This window comes from Xiphophorus maculatus, chromosome 4, assembly GCF_002775205.1.
Source record: "Xiphophorus maculatus strain JP 163 A chromosome 4, X_maculatus-5.0-male, whole genome shotgun sequence".
NCBI classification, from domain to species: Eukaryota; Metazoa; Chordata; class Actinopteri; order Cyprinodontiformes; family Poeciliidae; genus Xiphophorus; species Xiphophorus maculatus.
Window position 1 is genome coordinate 21,726,924 of NC_036446.1, and position 16,542 is coordinate 21,743,465.

Genomic DNA, 16,542 nt, shown 5'->3' on the forward strand with positions numbered 1-16,542 from the left:
ATAGATAGATAGATAGATAGATAGATAGATAGATAGATAGATAGATAGATAGAATTTATTACAGACTCAACGTCCAATGTACATAAAAAAAGAAAACAAATACAATAAAAGAATAAAAAGTACAATAAAAAAGGCTCCTAACCATTCAGGAGGCAGTCATGCTAATGTCTCCAAAGAACAGATGAGTATTTTCCTGCACTATATTTAACATTTATCAACAGTAGGATAATTCTACTATTAGACTCTTTTAGACGACAAATAAAGATATATTTTTAGTAAAGAAAAGTGAACATCTGATTTGTTCATGAATCTTAAAGGGATTTAATGCTGTAATTCTAGTGAAAATGCAAACACACAAATTGTAGTAGGTCCAGAAACACAGATAGCAATCACTATCTCAATTGGTTGGCCTATTGGAATTTTCCCCCCTCTGGGTTAATGATTAGCCTCCCATTTTCCGCATTAAAACTTTGTTTTAATTTCTTACTCAGCATGAAACATGAAGATTCTGGTTACTCTGAAGCCAGAAAACGTGCAACTTTCTGAGACTAACAGACATTTTTTAACAGATTATGGTGGTTGTTTAACACCTGTCGAAAATTGCATGTTTATTATGAGTTATCCACAATATTTGTTTTTAATATATGTTATTTGACCTTTAAAAAGCAGACCCGTGTTTTTGTGCTCGCGGCCTACGCAGGGTAAGCGACCCTCTGGTTCAGACTCTCGGACACTCCCCGCTGCTGCCTACTCCGTCTCCTTGCGTCGGACGGGGACTTTCAAGTGGGCAAAACTTTGTAATTCTGAAAATAACCAAGCACAGCGTTTTGTAAGCCGTTCCCCCCTCAGACTGTGTTTAAGGAGGTGATGCTGGGGGTAGCTGGGATGACGGGCAGGTACGGACAGTTAAATCCTCAATGGAAACTCTGCTAGCGTTGCTAAAGCTAACGTCACGTTAGCTTTAGCAACGTAACTAACCTCAGAACAAAGTAACTTCAGTTTAGTAAACTGGCTCAGCTACAAAGTAACTAGTTTGGAGTTATTTGTTTATTTTTTTTCTTTTCGGTTTCTTCAGAATTTGATTTCACACGTGAAAAATGTGTCCAATCCCTAGCTTTTGCGAAGTTGCAATATTAGCATGGCAGTTGCTTGGCTGTTTTGGATCTAGCCCAACCAGCCAGGTTTAGTGTTTAACATGAACATATTGTTACATGTTATTCTTCTCCTCGTTTGACCAGAACCAAACGAGGAGAAGCAGCTTTCAGCATCTATGCACCACAAATTTGGAACAAACTTCCAGAAAACTGTAAAACAGCTGAAACACTGACTTCTTTTAAATCTCAACTGAAAACCCACCTGTTTAGAATTGTATTTGAAATGTAATCAATTACAAATTTATTGATGTAACTTGACTTAATGATTGATTCTGTATTGCATTGTGATTCTGTGTTTGTAATGATGTAAAGCACTTTGAAATGCCTTGCTGCTGAAATGTGCTATACAAATAAAATTTGATTGATTGATTGATTGATTGATTACAATAGAGACATTTTTTACACGTTTTACTTGCGTGTAAAAGTTTTTGGTGATATTAGTGTTGTTTTACTCATTTCATTGTGACAATTTTCTCAGCTAGAAATTTCACTCATAACAGCTTTTGATAATTAAAGGCTTGTAGATCAAGTACAACTCTCTGCTCCTAATACGAGTTGAGAATGTAGCTGTCGTGATGTTCGTTGGTACAGTTTTTTGTTTAGATCTAAGCCTATATAACTGCACAAGTATACAAAATGCAAAGCATAACTTGAGAAAATACAAAATGCATTTTTTCCCTAATTATTATGAGAGAAAAACAAACCAACATGGCCCTATAAGAATCGCCCCATAAAACTCATAACTAATAAGTAATTGTCAGCTAAATGTAATTACTATTTTTTGCCACCCACTGTCATCAGGCTTTTTGAATAACTGGCAGTGATATTGAGTAAATGAGTTTTGTCCCAGTCTTTGTTTTAATTAAGCACAACTGAAGGTTTTTTTTTGCGAATAAACATCCTGTTTAAGGTAATGCCATAGTACCTTAGCTGAGCTTAAATCGTGACTTTAACTAGGCCTATCTGAAACCCATTCAGAGTTGGGAGTGGCATGCATGGCAGCTCCTGTCCTCAAGGACTGGTGTCCTGCTGGTTTTTGATGTCGCCAACACAGCTAACCCACTTTGTCCAACTACCTCCTCAGCCTGTCAGAAATCTGCAGAGGCTTGCTAATGAACTGTTATTTGATTTAGGTGTATTGAACCAGGGAAATAACGAAAGCATGTAGGATACCACAGCTTCAAGTCTGACTTTCTCTTTTGTTTTGACACAAAATCAGAAGAAACCTGTAAGGGGGAGAAAGATTGATTTATTTATTTTTACGTAGTCGTATGTTGACTTAACCAGCAATCAGTGTTTCTCTAACCTTACCAAATTAGGTGATGTCTTTGCAGTGACTAAGGGTGAGTTTATTATTCCCGTTCCTCTCAATGACATATACAGTACATCCAGCTTCAGATATGAGCTATGTGAGAAATGATAAACACCGGTCTCAGCCTGAACACCAAGGGGAGAAATGCACACGTATTTTTTTTTCTCCTCCTGTAACAGCTTTGCGAATGCCCTGGTCAGCGCAGCCTGTGAGCGGTGTAAAAGTGGCTTTGCTCCAACTGAGAAAATCGTCAACAGTAATGGAGAGCTTTACCACGAGCAGTGCTTTGTCTGCGCCCAGTGTTTCCAGCAGTTTCCAGAAGGACTCTTCTATGAGGTAATGCATATCACATGATGGTGCTCTTTTGAATGTCACAAATCAACACAATACTGAGCCGTACCTAGTGCACAGAAAATCATTGACTTTCTTTTAACAAATATTTTAAATGTTTCCCTTTTACAGTTTGAAGGCAGGAAATACTGTGAGCATGACTTCCAGATGCTCTTCGCACCTTGCTGCCACCAGTGTGGTGAGTGTTGACGGGCCTCAAATTTTAGTATTGACCATGTTTTGTGTGGATTCAGAAAACTAAATTGTTTGTAGCTTTTTGGGAAGTGGCAACTGGAATATTCTTTTAGGTTTGTAGTCTATTCATTTCAAAATTATAAGTGATAATACTAATTTAGTTGATAATATAGTTAAACTATTTTTTTTTCATCAACATACCTGCTGACAGCTTAATTGTTGCAGTGTTTCTTTGTCTCATTTTCATTATGCGTTTTCGTTTTACGCCATGTGTGTCGAGTTGATTGTCATATGATTTTTTTTTTCTTCCAGGGGAGTTCATCATTGGACGTGTCATTAAGGCCATGAACAACAGTTGGCACCCTGACTGCTTCTGCTGCGATATTTGTCAGGCAGTACTTGCAGATGTGGGATTTGTCAAAAATGCTGGCAGGTTAGTAATCCCGGCTTTTTACAGTCTAGCAAATAACAGCGTGGCAGCTTTTTGAACAGGTGGCGTCACTTGCAAAGCTTGTGACTTGCTTTGCATTTGAGCAAATAATGGAATTTTAAGCAGCTGTGATGGAGTGTGTCACAAAATCCGTAGAAATGTTTATTTTGTTTTTTGTTTCCCTCAGGCACTTGTGTCGTCCATGCCATAATCGGGAGAAGGCTCGGGGCCTAGGCAAGTATATCTGCCAGAAGTGCCATGCTATTATTGAAGAGCAGCCGCTGATCTTTAAGAATGATCCATATCACCCTGACCACTTCAACTGTAACAACTGCGGGTCGGTGTTAATACCTTCAGCTTCTTCTCATATTTCCACACATTCTACTGCAGGGATGCCCAAAGTCTGTCCTCGAGGGCCGGCATCCTGCATGCTTTAGTTCTCTCCCTGGCGGTAGTAACAACCTTTTCAGCATGTCAATGTTCTTCTTAGTCCTTCTAATGAGACATTATTTGATCCAGGTGTGTTAAACCAGGGAGAGAACTAAAACATGTAGGTTGCCGGCTCTCGAGGACCGACTTTGGGCACCACTGTTCTACTGGTAGCATAGGGTCAAAAGCCAGCAGTCTGTTTAAATTTTATTGATATTTCTTTTGTCTTAGAAAAGAGTTGACTGCTGATGCAAGAGAACTGAAAGGGGAGCTCTTCTGTTTGCCCTGCCATGATAAGATGGGTGTGCCAATCTGTGGCGCCTGCAGGAGGCCCATTGAGGGACGTGTGGTCAATGCCATGGGCAAGCAGTGGCATGTGGAGGTTTGTGAATGCTTCAGTCCTGGGTTTTCTTGGTAATATTTCTAACACTTCAATGCATTCATTACCTGATAAATGGCTCATATTGTCTTTTAGTCTAAAAATGTGTTTTCTAATTTAAAAAACACACTATGTTAAAATATTTTGGCCAGAATGAAAGTAGCATAAATATAATCATGAAACTCAAATTAAAGATGAAAGAATTATTATTTTTTTCTCATTATTGATTATTATAATTTTGTGTCTCATTTGATTCTGACTTCAGATATTCTTCATAAACTTTCAGGCACAAAACCCTCTTTCCCCCTATCTATACAGATGGATATTATTTTGTCCAAATCATAAATACTTCCTTGGTCTTATTCAGATCTCTCCGTAGGGCAGTCAGACTTGGGTAGAATATAAAAACATTCAATAAATTATGCATGTTGTCAAGATATATGAACTTGGAAATGAAGGAAAAGGTATTTGGACCCAAAACGCTCTAAGCTAGTTGGAGTGTTTCTGACGGGCCTGAGAGTTTGGACAAGACAAATTCTCCAGAGGTCAAGCAAGGCAGATCAAATGATGGATTCATCTGCCTGAAGGCTGCTGCATTTCATACTCTTTAAAGTATGAAATACTCTTTACTAACAGTGTTCAGCAGACGGTGTAATGCTGAAGATGTTAATTGGCAGCAAGTAGTTTTACATCGAACCACTTCAGAAATGTATATAACAGACATGAGGCTTTTTTTTCTTTTAAATTAGTTACACCATGAATGCTTTGTATTATGGGATGTATTACGGGATGCATGGGTACACAACAAGAAGAGACTAAATACAAACTGCACTGTTTTTTGAAGTTTCAGACATTTTACCAGTAAACGTTTGCAACTATTTAACAGCCAGATTTACACCATGTTTACATGTTTAGATTGCAACCAGCATCTCTTCAGTATGATCAGTTTTTGACTTTCATTAGAAATGCAAATCTTCCCCTTAGTAACAACTATTTTTTTACAGCACTTTGTTTGTGCCAAATGTGAGAAACCTTTCCTCGGTCACCGCCATTATGAGAGAAAAGGTTTGGCTTACTGTGAGACGCATTACAATCAGGTAAGAAGCTAAAACTTGGCTTTGAATGACACGACTAACATCACATTGCAGGTAGACAATGAAGGAATTTGTTTGCTTTCTCTCCGTGTTTCTCTGCTGTTAAGCTCTTTGGGGACGTGTGTTATCACTGCAACCGTGTGATTGAAGGCGATGGTGAGCATTGGTGTGATAAAACACATAATTAGGATCTTCTATGGTTCAGTAATTAAAAAAGTTCTGTGGTTCAGTAAAGAACAAAGTGTTGCTTTAAGTGACAGAAGCTGAATCTTCTGTTTTTATTTATTTTTTCTGCCCCCCCTCAGTTGTGTCTGCTCTCAACAAAGCCTGGTGTGTCACTTGTTTCTCCTGCTCCACCTGCAACACCAAGCTCACTCTCAAGTAAGTCTTAATATGTTCACATATGCAAACCATAAAATCTAGTCACATGCAACTCTTCCACCTCATGTTTGTTGTGCTCTTACTTTTCTTTAACACTTCTCACTATTAATAGGTGTGTTTTTTCGTGATTCTCCAACACTGCTTCTTTCTTATTTCCTGTTTTCCTCCTGTGTCTTCTTTTCCATGCCTCAATTGGTGTGTTTATGACAACTCAGAGATAAGTTTGTTGAAATTGACTTAAAACCAGTGTGTAAGCATTGCTATGAGCACTTGCCTGAGGAGCTGAAACGCAGACTTGCTCGGCGTGAACGTGACGCTAAAGATCGCAGGAAAAAGCCGGCAGTGTGCCTGTAGTTTCACCACTCCATCCATGGATTGGTGCTATCGCTGCCTTCCTTTCTTCCTGTGGTTGTCCTTCTTCTTTGGCTCTATAGCATGTCATTATTTCTTGTAATTTATTTTGTAGTTGTTTGTGTTGGTGGCATGAGTCTAAAACATGTACATGCATGTTAAATATAAGCAGAGCTCGATTGGCTGATTAAATTCAGATACCTGGTAATTATTTTAGTTGGTCAGACAGAAAAAGCTTGGTGCAACGTGTTGCATTCAGAGATTTGTAATGTAATCAACAACATAACACCCAAAATACTCCAGTGGTTTTATTCCTGTTTTCCTCTTTGCAGGAACAAGTTTGTAGAGTTTGACATGAAGCCTGTTTGTAAAAAGTGTTATGAGAAGTTTCCGCTTGAGCTCAAGAAAAGGCTCAAGAAGCTGGCGGAGTCATTGGGACGGAAATGAGCTGCTGTCTGATAATCACCTGGACGGGCTCCTGCTGCGGTAAAATATCCAGGGAAGATTTTTATAGTAAAACATGAAGCCATTTTGGAGAAATTGAATAAAGGTAAAAGTTAGCTCTAGATCAATACCAGGAAAGTTGTAAGTGAAGGTTTATCAGGTTTGCTTGAATCCATCTGTTTACAAATCGACATTGACCCAAAAGGTGAAATTCATTGAAAAATATGCATTTATACAAATATATGCAACTATTTCACCTCATACCCATCTTTTTAAAAAAATGTTTGAGTTTTTATATTTTTTTGTTTGTACATTCCTAAATTCTTATTTTTTTCCGTGGAGTGTTTCAATGTTTGTCTATTCTCCCTCTACTATTACCATGTTTGTTAGCTGTGTTAGTGTGCCTGCCAGAATATAGAGTTTAATTTGACTCTTAATTACACATGTGCCTTAAAAACAAGAACAGCTTAAATGGGAATGGCTTCTATATTACAACTTCATTCAGTATAGCTGTACTTGTGTTCGTCTTAGACTTATTTGTTGAATACGGAATCCTTTGACCCTTATGTCCTATGTCATATTTCTAATTTTTAGAAAAATCTTCAAGTTTTCAAAATATTGTGTAAAATTAATATCCTTAATGAATATATATTCCGTATCAAATTGTGAAATTAATGGCTGTGTAAAATTCATGCACCTAATATGGGTCTTGTTCTTATATTTCAAAATCTAATTATGTATGCTGTCTGAAATGTGGTTATGTATTTCAAATGCCTGGAGTAGTTGGATATCTCTGGATCAATTAACAGTTAAAACATTCAAAGGTGAACGGCTAATAGGAAAGCAGAACTGTTTTTAGTTAGTATTTTAACTTGTTTGATGTGAAAATATCACTAACAAACCTTCTAATTGCTTTGATTATTTATAAACTTGAATACGTTTTGAAATGACAGCCACACAAAATACGTTTTTTGTGATAATTTTACTGTTGGAAGACTTTGTGTTTACATTTCAGTTGTGGGCTTGCATTTTATTAGATGGAATTGAAAATTACAGTTTATTGCATCTTATGTACAGTGCTGAGATGCTTCATTAAAGATCAATAAAGTATGAACACATACTGTTGAACTTGAGTTTACAGGAGTTAATAAATCTGAGCTTATTATATATTTATTTCCTCCGCAACATAACTTCAATGCTTCATGGTGTTAAATTTCCCAGAGATTAAACCCGCAGCTGTAAGAAGAGTTTGTCTAATATCCTTGTTCTCATATAAATATTTATCTCCCTTGACATATTTTGCTTCATCACAGTCTTATTCATTTAATCTCATTATGTGATTCAAATTCATGAGTCCTTAAGTTCCACTTATGAATAAATCACTATGAATTAAAGTTTGAAAAATATCAGCTATAAATGACTTGCGTGGTAAACTCTGGAAACACACCTTTAGTGACTTGGTAAAGTTTGGTAGATAATCTTGCAAACTAAGACTGATTTTTGTTTTTACTTAAATGGTTATGAACTGTAATTACATTAAAAGCAACATAAACACTTCCAGTACTGGAAGTAGAATTCCAGTAGAATTCTACTGGAAGTGTCTTTGAGCTGCTGTAGTTCAGCTGTGAATTAATATATTATACAGAGGGTGAAAAATGTTGCACTCTGGGACTCTAGTCCATATCCTGGAAGCCAGAACCAACAGTTGAGGTGTAATGAAAACATATTTCAACACTTGATCAAGACATCTGCTTATCAAAGCCATACAAACATGGAAAAGGATTTTTTAAAAATGTTGGAGCACTCAGTGTACCTTAGCACATTCAATGTATTTAACTATGTTACAAAAGGCAACTGTTAACACAGGCTGGTAGTAGATGAGTAATTATTTCTTCACTACACACCGGAGGAGCTTGGACAGGTGGATTTTGGCAGGTAATGGCAGCATGTTCTCGTCCGGTGGCCGGAGGGGTGAGACGAAACTCAAGAAGTGCTGTTTGAAAGTTGCCCATTCACCAAATGTCATACCCAGGAGGGCTTTCAGATCTTCTGTGTCACCAAAGACCAGAGCAGAGCCATTGAGCTTATGTTTTTTCACTGTTTCCCTGTACGTACTGTCCAATTTCATCCTCTCCATCTGAAAAAAATCAATATAAAACACAGTGTTGTTAGTGTGCTTGTTAGAAATGTTAGGTCAATGAGTAAGGCTGAGAAATGTTATAAAATATTTTATCAGCACTGAAAGCACACAAAAATGCATAAAGGAATGTGCAAAACTGCTACCACTGCAAAATCATAAAATGATGGAAAAATGTCCAACAAGATCTATTTCTGACAAAATATCACTACAGATTTAAATCTGCAAGTTAAAAAAAAATAAAAAAGAAATCGGGAAAGCTTTAGAACAAAAACATCCAAGATATGCTATAAGTGCATAGGTCATACAGCCTAACTTTGTCTGAACTCACCTCTTCACATATGTCGTCTGTGGTCATTTTGATAAGACTTGTGACTGGAAGAGGAGCTATGTTCCTCATCCAACCAGAATTTTCCAGCCTGCATGTCCCTCTGATAAGAGCCAGTTCCCTCCTGACTGACTGATCCAGATTCACCATCCCTACCTGAAAGATCTCCAGGTTCTTTAAGGTGAACTCAAACTCATCATCCTTGAGTAACGCTTCGAACACTTCAGGATCTCCGTCCTGCTCGAGGAGGTCCTCGATGTGTGTCCGCATCACATAGAGCTCCTCCCTGGACTCGCTGAAGACCTCCCAAAGGGTCTTTGAATCATCAGAGCTCATGTTCTGTTGATCAATCGCTGCTCTCTGCTTTTCATCCTCCACACACTGGAGGATCCAGCTGAATCGACAGGGCCACTGGTTGGCTAGAACCACCCATGCTGCAGTGTGCTCTGGGTCAGGAAACTCTTTTTTCAGTAACTTCATGATTATGACCGTTACCCAGACAGAGCTGATCGTCCTCTTCATTGAGATGGCATCATCTAACATGTACTTGTTCAGCTTTTTTTCACCGTTGCTAAGTATTGTCTGAACCATTTTTTCCAATTCATCCTCTTTCATTTCTAAAGTATCTGAAAAGGACTCCGTTGATTCCCCAATTGCCACCACTATTGGCTCTATCACAGATGTCTTTCTCCTGTGTCTGTTCCACCTCAAGGGGCAATCTTCAGAGAATCCTGGAGTGTTGTTTAGGCTGTGAAACAACTTGCGCTTTAAATTTTCAGACATTGTTGGGACTGTGAAGGCCAGAGTGACTATGCGGTTCAGCAGTCCGTGAGCTCTGTCCTCTTTACAGATGGAGTTTTCTGCAAATTTCACCTTTTCTAACAAAACATTTGGATTTGCAGCCAGGATGGAGAGAACTGGGCTTTCCTCATCTGAGAGTAGAATATTGATGGCCCCCAGGACTGCAACAATTTTCTTGGGGGAGCAACGGTCCAGATGTGTAATTTTCAACACAATACGAATCCTCCTCCTTTCAAACACCTCCATGAACTTGATGAATTGAGTCAGAAACCACATTTCTTTCCTGACTTCATTCATGAATCCCAATCGTTTGCTGATCCGTTCGTTATCCATTCCTTTCTTAATGTTATGAGCTTGGCTGAAGGCGAGGCTATTGACCATCTGAAAGACAAACCTCAATCCTGTCGCTGCTGGGATTCCTAAGCATATAAAGACGGCACCCTCAAGTAGCTCCACCTCAGTGTGTTCAGTCCCCTGCCCCTCTGGGGACTGTATTTCAGGAAAACCCAAAACAAAAAAGACAACTAGGAGAACTACTGGGACAACAATGATGCCCACGAAGACAAACCACAGGGGGTAGCCTAAAATAATCTTGTATGCCCAGTTATTGATGCTGTCCTTCACCTCCTGAAGTGAAAAGAAGTAACCCAAGGAGAGAAAATGGTTACCAATCATTGCTGTGTACTGTGCATGTTACTAATATAAATGCATTATTTCTGCAAATTTAATCCCCATAATGCAGATCTCATGTTGACTTTGATCACATCCCCTTAAAGTGATTTTTAATTATCTTCAGCTTTCCCTCATGGAGGTTGGAATCATATTTGGACTCTCAATGTGGCCAGTCCCTTCAATACAGCAGGTTAGATTTGATGATATTAAATGAGAAGACTCAGTTGAGTCAAATAACACTAAATCAAAAAAAAAAACCCAAAAAAAAACCAGCACAGTATGTTAATGTATTGCACACTGAATAAGTAAAGGACTGAAAAGACACTCGCCGACTGGCTAACAAGGCATTTAAAGTGCTTTTCAGAATATTTTTCAATACTTTTTTGTTACCCACAAAAACACACACAACGTGAAAAGAATAACCACTAAAAATGTTTTTAAGGTATAGAAAAGCCAACAGAAACTCACCTTTTCCTTTAGTTCATCCTCTTCATCATATTGAGTAACACGATAGAGTGCGAGTTGCAGTTTCCCAAAATTCATCTGCATGGCACTAAACAGTCGTATGGCTATCCCAGCCCATAGCATGTCACTGCCAGCAAAATGCCAAGCACTGAAATTCACATAAAGGAACCTGACATTATGGTGATTCTGGTTCTCCGTAGTCCAGACTGGTGTGTAGAAGAGCAACCTCACAATGAGAACCAAGAAGTCTTTGACAGAATGTTTGACTGCACGGGGTTTTTGTCCTTTCTCAGATTTCTCCTCAATCCTCAAAGACTCCCGATTTGTGTACACTGAAAAACAACAATTACAATATTTACATTGAGGATGTAGGTAGTTTAGATGCATATGATCGTATTAGAAAATATGATGAACAATATCATCATCATATCTTCTCTATGTTAAAAAAAAAGGCATCTGTGGCCCATTATTGGAAAAGCAGAATAAACGATATATTTTAATATATTTTCTATGGATGATTTGTTTAATAACTCGTCTCAAGTAGAAACAAAGTTGGAAGAAAAACATACAAGGCACTATAATCAAAATTGCAATATTGTGCATCCAACCTCTAAAATCAAGGAATTGACATAATTTTCTGGTAAATATTTAAAATTTTATAGATTTTACCTGTATGGCTTCAAGTAAAATACACTTAAGCAAAGAACTAAATCCAATACTTGCTCCAGGAAAACAATCAGCCATTTGCCACAGGAGAAGGCAAAATAAATAAAATGAATGTTGGGTTCTGGAGTAGTCGTATTTGTCATCTGTCTTGCAGCATCTCCGAGTCCCATTATTCTGTGAATTGTATTATCTGAACTTGAAGATTGATCTGAAATGTGCAATAAATCTGCCAAAGTAAAAAGAAAAATAATAATTCCTGTTGCAGCAGGACCTTCAGGGTACAGCAGCAATACTTTTCTTTTCCATGGAGGCCTGTCACCACTCAAACTTGTTGACATGAGTTGTCTTGGTAATATATTTCCAAACATTGAATCAACAAGGTAAATTCATATGTGCAGCCTGACTTATCTTTTTTGTGTACTTTGTTTATTTCTACAACTCTCCAGAATTTTGTTTACCATGCTTTTTAAAAGAAGCATCTTTTTTTTAAAGATATAAGGATGACTTAGGTGACTCAGTAAAATGCAAAAAATGTCCCTTTTTAAATGCATCCAGTCAGTTTTTAAGAAGTTATTAAGACCTTTGGGTTTCACTGCATATGTTTGGACATAATATGTTGTAATATTCTGTCACCATAATATTATCATGGACAGGTGCAGTTTGCACAGTCAGCGTATCACAGTTTCACACGTCTCTGTCATGTTCACAGCTCACAAGGCAGATAAGGAGACGGTGTCATAAACACTGCAAACATGCAAATCATCTGATGCAGAAAGTAGTCATCAGTGTCACACAGAGTAAACCCAGACAGGTATAAGTGGTTGTTTTAGAAACAATCTGCTTGTACTTTTCACACCATTTACCTCCTATTTGATCGAGAATCACATACAGTCGGTCCTGACAAGAAGAGTAGAGTCCCACTGTTGCCGGTGATGAAACCTTCGTTAGCGTCTTGGACAGAGCGTATGCATAGATATTATCTGAAAGCAGATTTATGTGAACAGTTAACGTAGCTAACTCATTAAAATGCAGGTAATATTGCTATTGACTAGAGATATATTATTCTTTAAGTCTGTAGATTTAGAGGTGTTCTATTTCTAAGCTCTGCAGATCTACATATTTCCTGGCACAATTGTAAACTTTGGTCCGAGAAACGTCTCATAAACTTGTAGAGGACCTCCATTGGGTTTCACTGTTCTCTGCATTCACTCGCTTCATACTTCAGCCTTTTACACTTTATTACTCTTACAAACCTTGCACATTGAGAGACAGAAGTTGTTGCCTATTCTACTTTGCGGACAAGATCAAATGCAGTCAAATGATCTAATTATGCTCAAACATTATTTTACTCTAGCCACATGATTGGATTTAGGTCAAGCCTTTGACAGAACCATTCTAATCTGAATATGCTTCGATCTAAACCACTTCATTAGAGATCTTGTAGAGTTTCATTGTCTAATTCTATGTTGTTTTGAAGCCTTAAAGAGAGTTTATTCCTGTATTTAACTCTGTTCACTTCCCGATCAACCTCAACTGTCATCCATACATAATGATGCTGCCACCATCATGTTGAATAGTGAACATGTTTATTAAGGTGATGTGGAGTGTTGCTTTTTCTCCACAAATGTCTTTTTTATGTTGGCCTGAAGGTTCAAGATTAATTCCTAACAATAATTTCCTTTTCCGCCACTCTTTTATACAAGGTAGACATTTAGACATGTATAAGCACATTCTCCCACCTGAGCTGTGGATGTCTGCATCCTCTCAGTTACCATGGGCCCCTTAGCTGAATGTGAATAATGCTCTCCTTGCCGGTCCGATCACTTAAGTGAATGGCTACGTCTGACTAAGTTGGATTTCAATATTTTCCAATTATCATTAGATGGCTTGAACAGAGCTTGGGGAGATGACCAGATTAGAAGATTTCGAAAAGCAGCTGGTTGAACTGGATTTTATTTAGGAGGTAAAAAGGCTCAATGCGGATAAAAACCCTATGAATCCATTTTCTTCCTTCACCCAGTTATTATTGGGACATGAAAGGATCACCTTCAAGCTCACCTTTGTAGCAGAGTATGGTTGATATTTGCCAAGTGAAATGTTTTCTGTACAGCTATTTCTGACTCAGAAATAGCTTTTGAGTTTTGAATAAAAAAAATGTAAGAATTGATATCTGTTAAAACATTTTTATAGAATATATTTTTTCTACTCAAATGCAGGCGCATTGGTCCAGAGACTCATTACAACTGAAGTATCCCATGAAATTTGAACTGGAATGAACTAGAAACTGCTTTGTTTTTCAGCTGATGCAATTTAAAATGTCGTAGTGTGCATCCACTTTTTATATTTAGGCATGCCTTTGTAGCAGAGAATTTGAGATAAAAAAAAAATACAAAATACAATACAGACATGTAAAAATATTCTGGCTAACTTTGGTGTTTGACCAAGAGATATTTATTACTTTTTCTCAACAATTTTCATTTAAATTGTTACAGAAAAAGAAATATTAAAAAATGTAAATGTTTGCTATCACAATGCTAGTAACAGTGTTACTATTTACAGGATATCTGCAGTATATATTCACTAGTTTATCAGACATTGCAAAAATTAACAAGTGTGGATATATTCTTAAATTTACTAAATTTTGAATGATTTATCTTGAGTTAAGATACACAGGATATATTATTTGCTAAGATGAATATTCATTGGCATATACATTTTCATTTAAGCTCTAAATGTGTAATTACTTTTCAGGCACAGTCAGAGGGGGACTTGGTAGATGTAACTACAGCAAGGTAAAGCACATCAGCTGTTTGGATGTGTGAAATTTCTTGGTAAAAACAACTGCAGTCTTGCAATGTTTTTACACCAATTGTGTCAGGAATTGCAGGAGCTGCTTAAGTATCATGAGACAGATATGGGGTATTGTGTCCTCTCCCATCTATCATTTAATTTGCTCAGTTGTGATTCTGTTGTCTTGAAATTTTCAGAAAGACAAGACTTGTGCAATAGCAGCTACTGAAAATGCTCTCAAACTCCTTCTTGTGTTTGCTCCTTCTACCTTTTTCCCCTCCAGACTTTCAAACACCTTATGGCTGCTGTTCATTAATTTAGTCCAGACAGGCACTGTTCCCATCAAACAGGATAGAAATCAGAGGCTGAACTCACACAGAGCCACCACTGATTCACATAATAATGTTTGCGAAGTGTGTTAGGGAGAACTCATTTGCACCCTGCAACAGAGTGAAAATAGAGTCCTTCTGGGGAGAAGGGAAGTACTCTTCTACATGCACATTCATTTCTTGTGGAATAACTCACCTGTTGTTACCTCCTTCATGATGACTGTAGGATGGGACACACAGCTGTCAGAGAAAACACCTTTGATCTGTGAAAAATAAGAAACAGCAAGGCTCTCAGCTTGGGACACTTTGGAGACATTTCTGCAGCCATGTGTAATCTGTTTAGCTCCAGCTCTCTCCTCACTTCCCTCCTCTCACATCTCTTCCTCTCCTCAAACCTTTAAGGGATTAATACATATCATAGCATTTATTTTTTATTGATCACTCGTAATAAATAAAAGGCTTCTGGATAAATTTTATGAAGGATATTAATTGTTAATACAACATTTTTTGATGGTTTGTATGTCAAATGCTTATAAACAGCTAATGGTAACTTTAATTCTGAGCAGAAAATGTATAGGGAGGTGTTTGTAATGTTAACAATGCGGAATAATCAGCAACATTTAGATTTATTTAGCCTATAATAGAGAGAAAAAAAGTGGGAGTCCCATTTTCAAAGTCCCATTTTCATCATGTTATCTGTATATTTATAAATGTCAAAGTTTGAAACTAAAATTCATTTGTTATCATAATCATTCAGATTGTTGAGTAAAGTAAACATATGTATTTTGTCATGCTTCTGACAATCTGGTCTGATATGTTGATTTGTTTACTCGTATAGTTTGCAAACTAAATATTTAGGCTAAAAAAAGCTAATATTTAAATTAAATATTATTTAGTTAAGAATCTTGATATTTAGTTTCTTTAAACTAAATAGTTATTTACTAACTAAAAGTTTTAGTTCCAAACTAAATATGTAAACATTTTCAAACTAAATATTTAGATCCAAAGTAAATATTTATTTTGCTAAGTAAATATTGAGCTTCAAACTATATATCTTTGTCCAAACTAAACATTTAGGTTCCAAACTAAACATTTAATTTTCAACATAACCATTTAGACTTGTACTTATTTTAATGCCATTGCTCAAAGACACGAAAATGAATTTGGCAACAAAATGTCATTGCTTAGCTACCAGTGTACACAGGACAAATATTGAAAAACTATAAACTTTTTAAAAATTAATATTAATATTATATTGCTAACTAAATATTAAGGTTTAGTTATCTGTGATCTAAACAAATGATTAAATCTGTTTAGTTATTGGTTAGTTGTAAAACCATAAACTAAATGAAGGGCGTTATTTAGCTCGGACCTCAATGTTTAGATACGTACTAATTTAGTTAAGCAAATTTGCTTACCGATAAGCGGAACTGGAATGTCACAATAAAAGCTGGGTTTTCAGGCCTCTATATAAACTTCGCTTATGGCGGTACTGACTCGCTCCAGTGGTCGCTCAACTAACGTTTTTCCATATATATAACAGATTCTTACCCCCTTTACATGTCCAAATTGTAATTTAAAAAGATAGGACGTACCGTTTTAGCGGTTATACAGACGTTTTGTCATGTTTCTATAGCAACAGTTTTTGCATCGACGTAACCCACTTCGGTCAAGCCACAACACTTCCGGTTCATGTTCGATTCAGTCCATAGCTGCTAACTACGTTGTTTTTGTTTTTGTGTTGTTTTTTTTACACAAACAATATAATTAATTTTTATAGAAATCATTTTGTTTTACGAATGAATAAACAGGAAGTCTTAAAGGTTGGTAGGTCTAAAACAGAACTTGTTCAAAT

The 16,542-nt window shown here is 36.9% G+C and overlaps 2 protein-coding genes across 5 annotated transcripts; one reads left to right on the forward strand and one right to left on the reverse strand.

Moving 5' to 3' along the window:
• The first annotated feature begins 484 nt into the window (after positions 1-484).
• Positions 485-7,794, forward strand: LOC102220881 (LIM and senescent cell antigen-like-containing domain protein 1). Of its 2 annotated transcripts, none has more exons than XM_023332206.1 (10): positions 485-896; positions 2,646-2,802; positions 2,929-2,995; positions 3,304-3,424; positions 3,609-3,758; positions 4,082-4,232; positions 5,234-5,326; positions 5,431-5,479; positions 5,629-5,704; positions 5,920-6,381. In XM_023332206.1, the coding sequence occupies exons 1-10, from the start codon at positions 868-870 to the stop codon at positions 6,056-6,058; spliced, it is 1,032 nt and encodes a 343-aa protein (XP_023187974.1). In that variant the 5' UTR covers positions 485-867; the 3' UTR covers positions 6,059-6,381. The 2 variants fall into 2 exon arrangements, with proteins under 2 accessions (XP_023187974.1, XP_023187975.1); XM_023332207.1 differs by lacking the exon at positions 5,920-6,381 and adding an exon at positions 6,388-7,794 and having other exon boundaries at positions 493-896.
• A 483-nt stretch (positions 7,795-8,277) lies between these two features.
• Positions 8,278-15,521, reverse strand: LOC111608373 (NTPase KAP family P-loop domain-containing protein 1-like). 3 transcript variants are annotated; one of them, XM_023332203.1, is made up of 5 exons: positions 14,884-15,521; positions 12,432-12,548; positions 10,906-11,234; positions 8,968-10,392; positions 8,278-8,636 (listed from the first exon to the last, which is right to left on the reverse strand). In XM_023332203.1, the coding sequence occupies exons 1-5, from the start codon at positions 14,900-14,902 to the stop codon at positions 8,385-8,387; spliced, it is 2,142 nt and encodes a 713-aa protein (XP_023187971.1). In that variant the 5' UTR covers positions 14,903-15,521; the 3' UTR covers positions 8,278-8,384. The 3 variants fall into 3 exon arrangements, with proteins under 3 accessions (XP_023187971.1, XP_023187972.1, XP_023187973.1); XM_023332204.1 differs by having other exon boundaries at positions 9,121-10,392; positions 14,884-15,520; XM_023332205.1 differs by lacking the exons at positions 12,432-12,548; positions 14,884-15,521 and having other exon boundaries at positions 10,906-11,050; positions 11,134-11,225.
• Between the last annotated feature and the right edge of the window lie 1,021 nt (positions 15,522-16,542).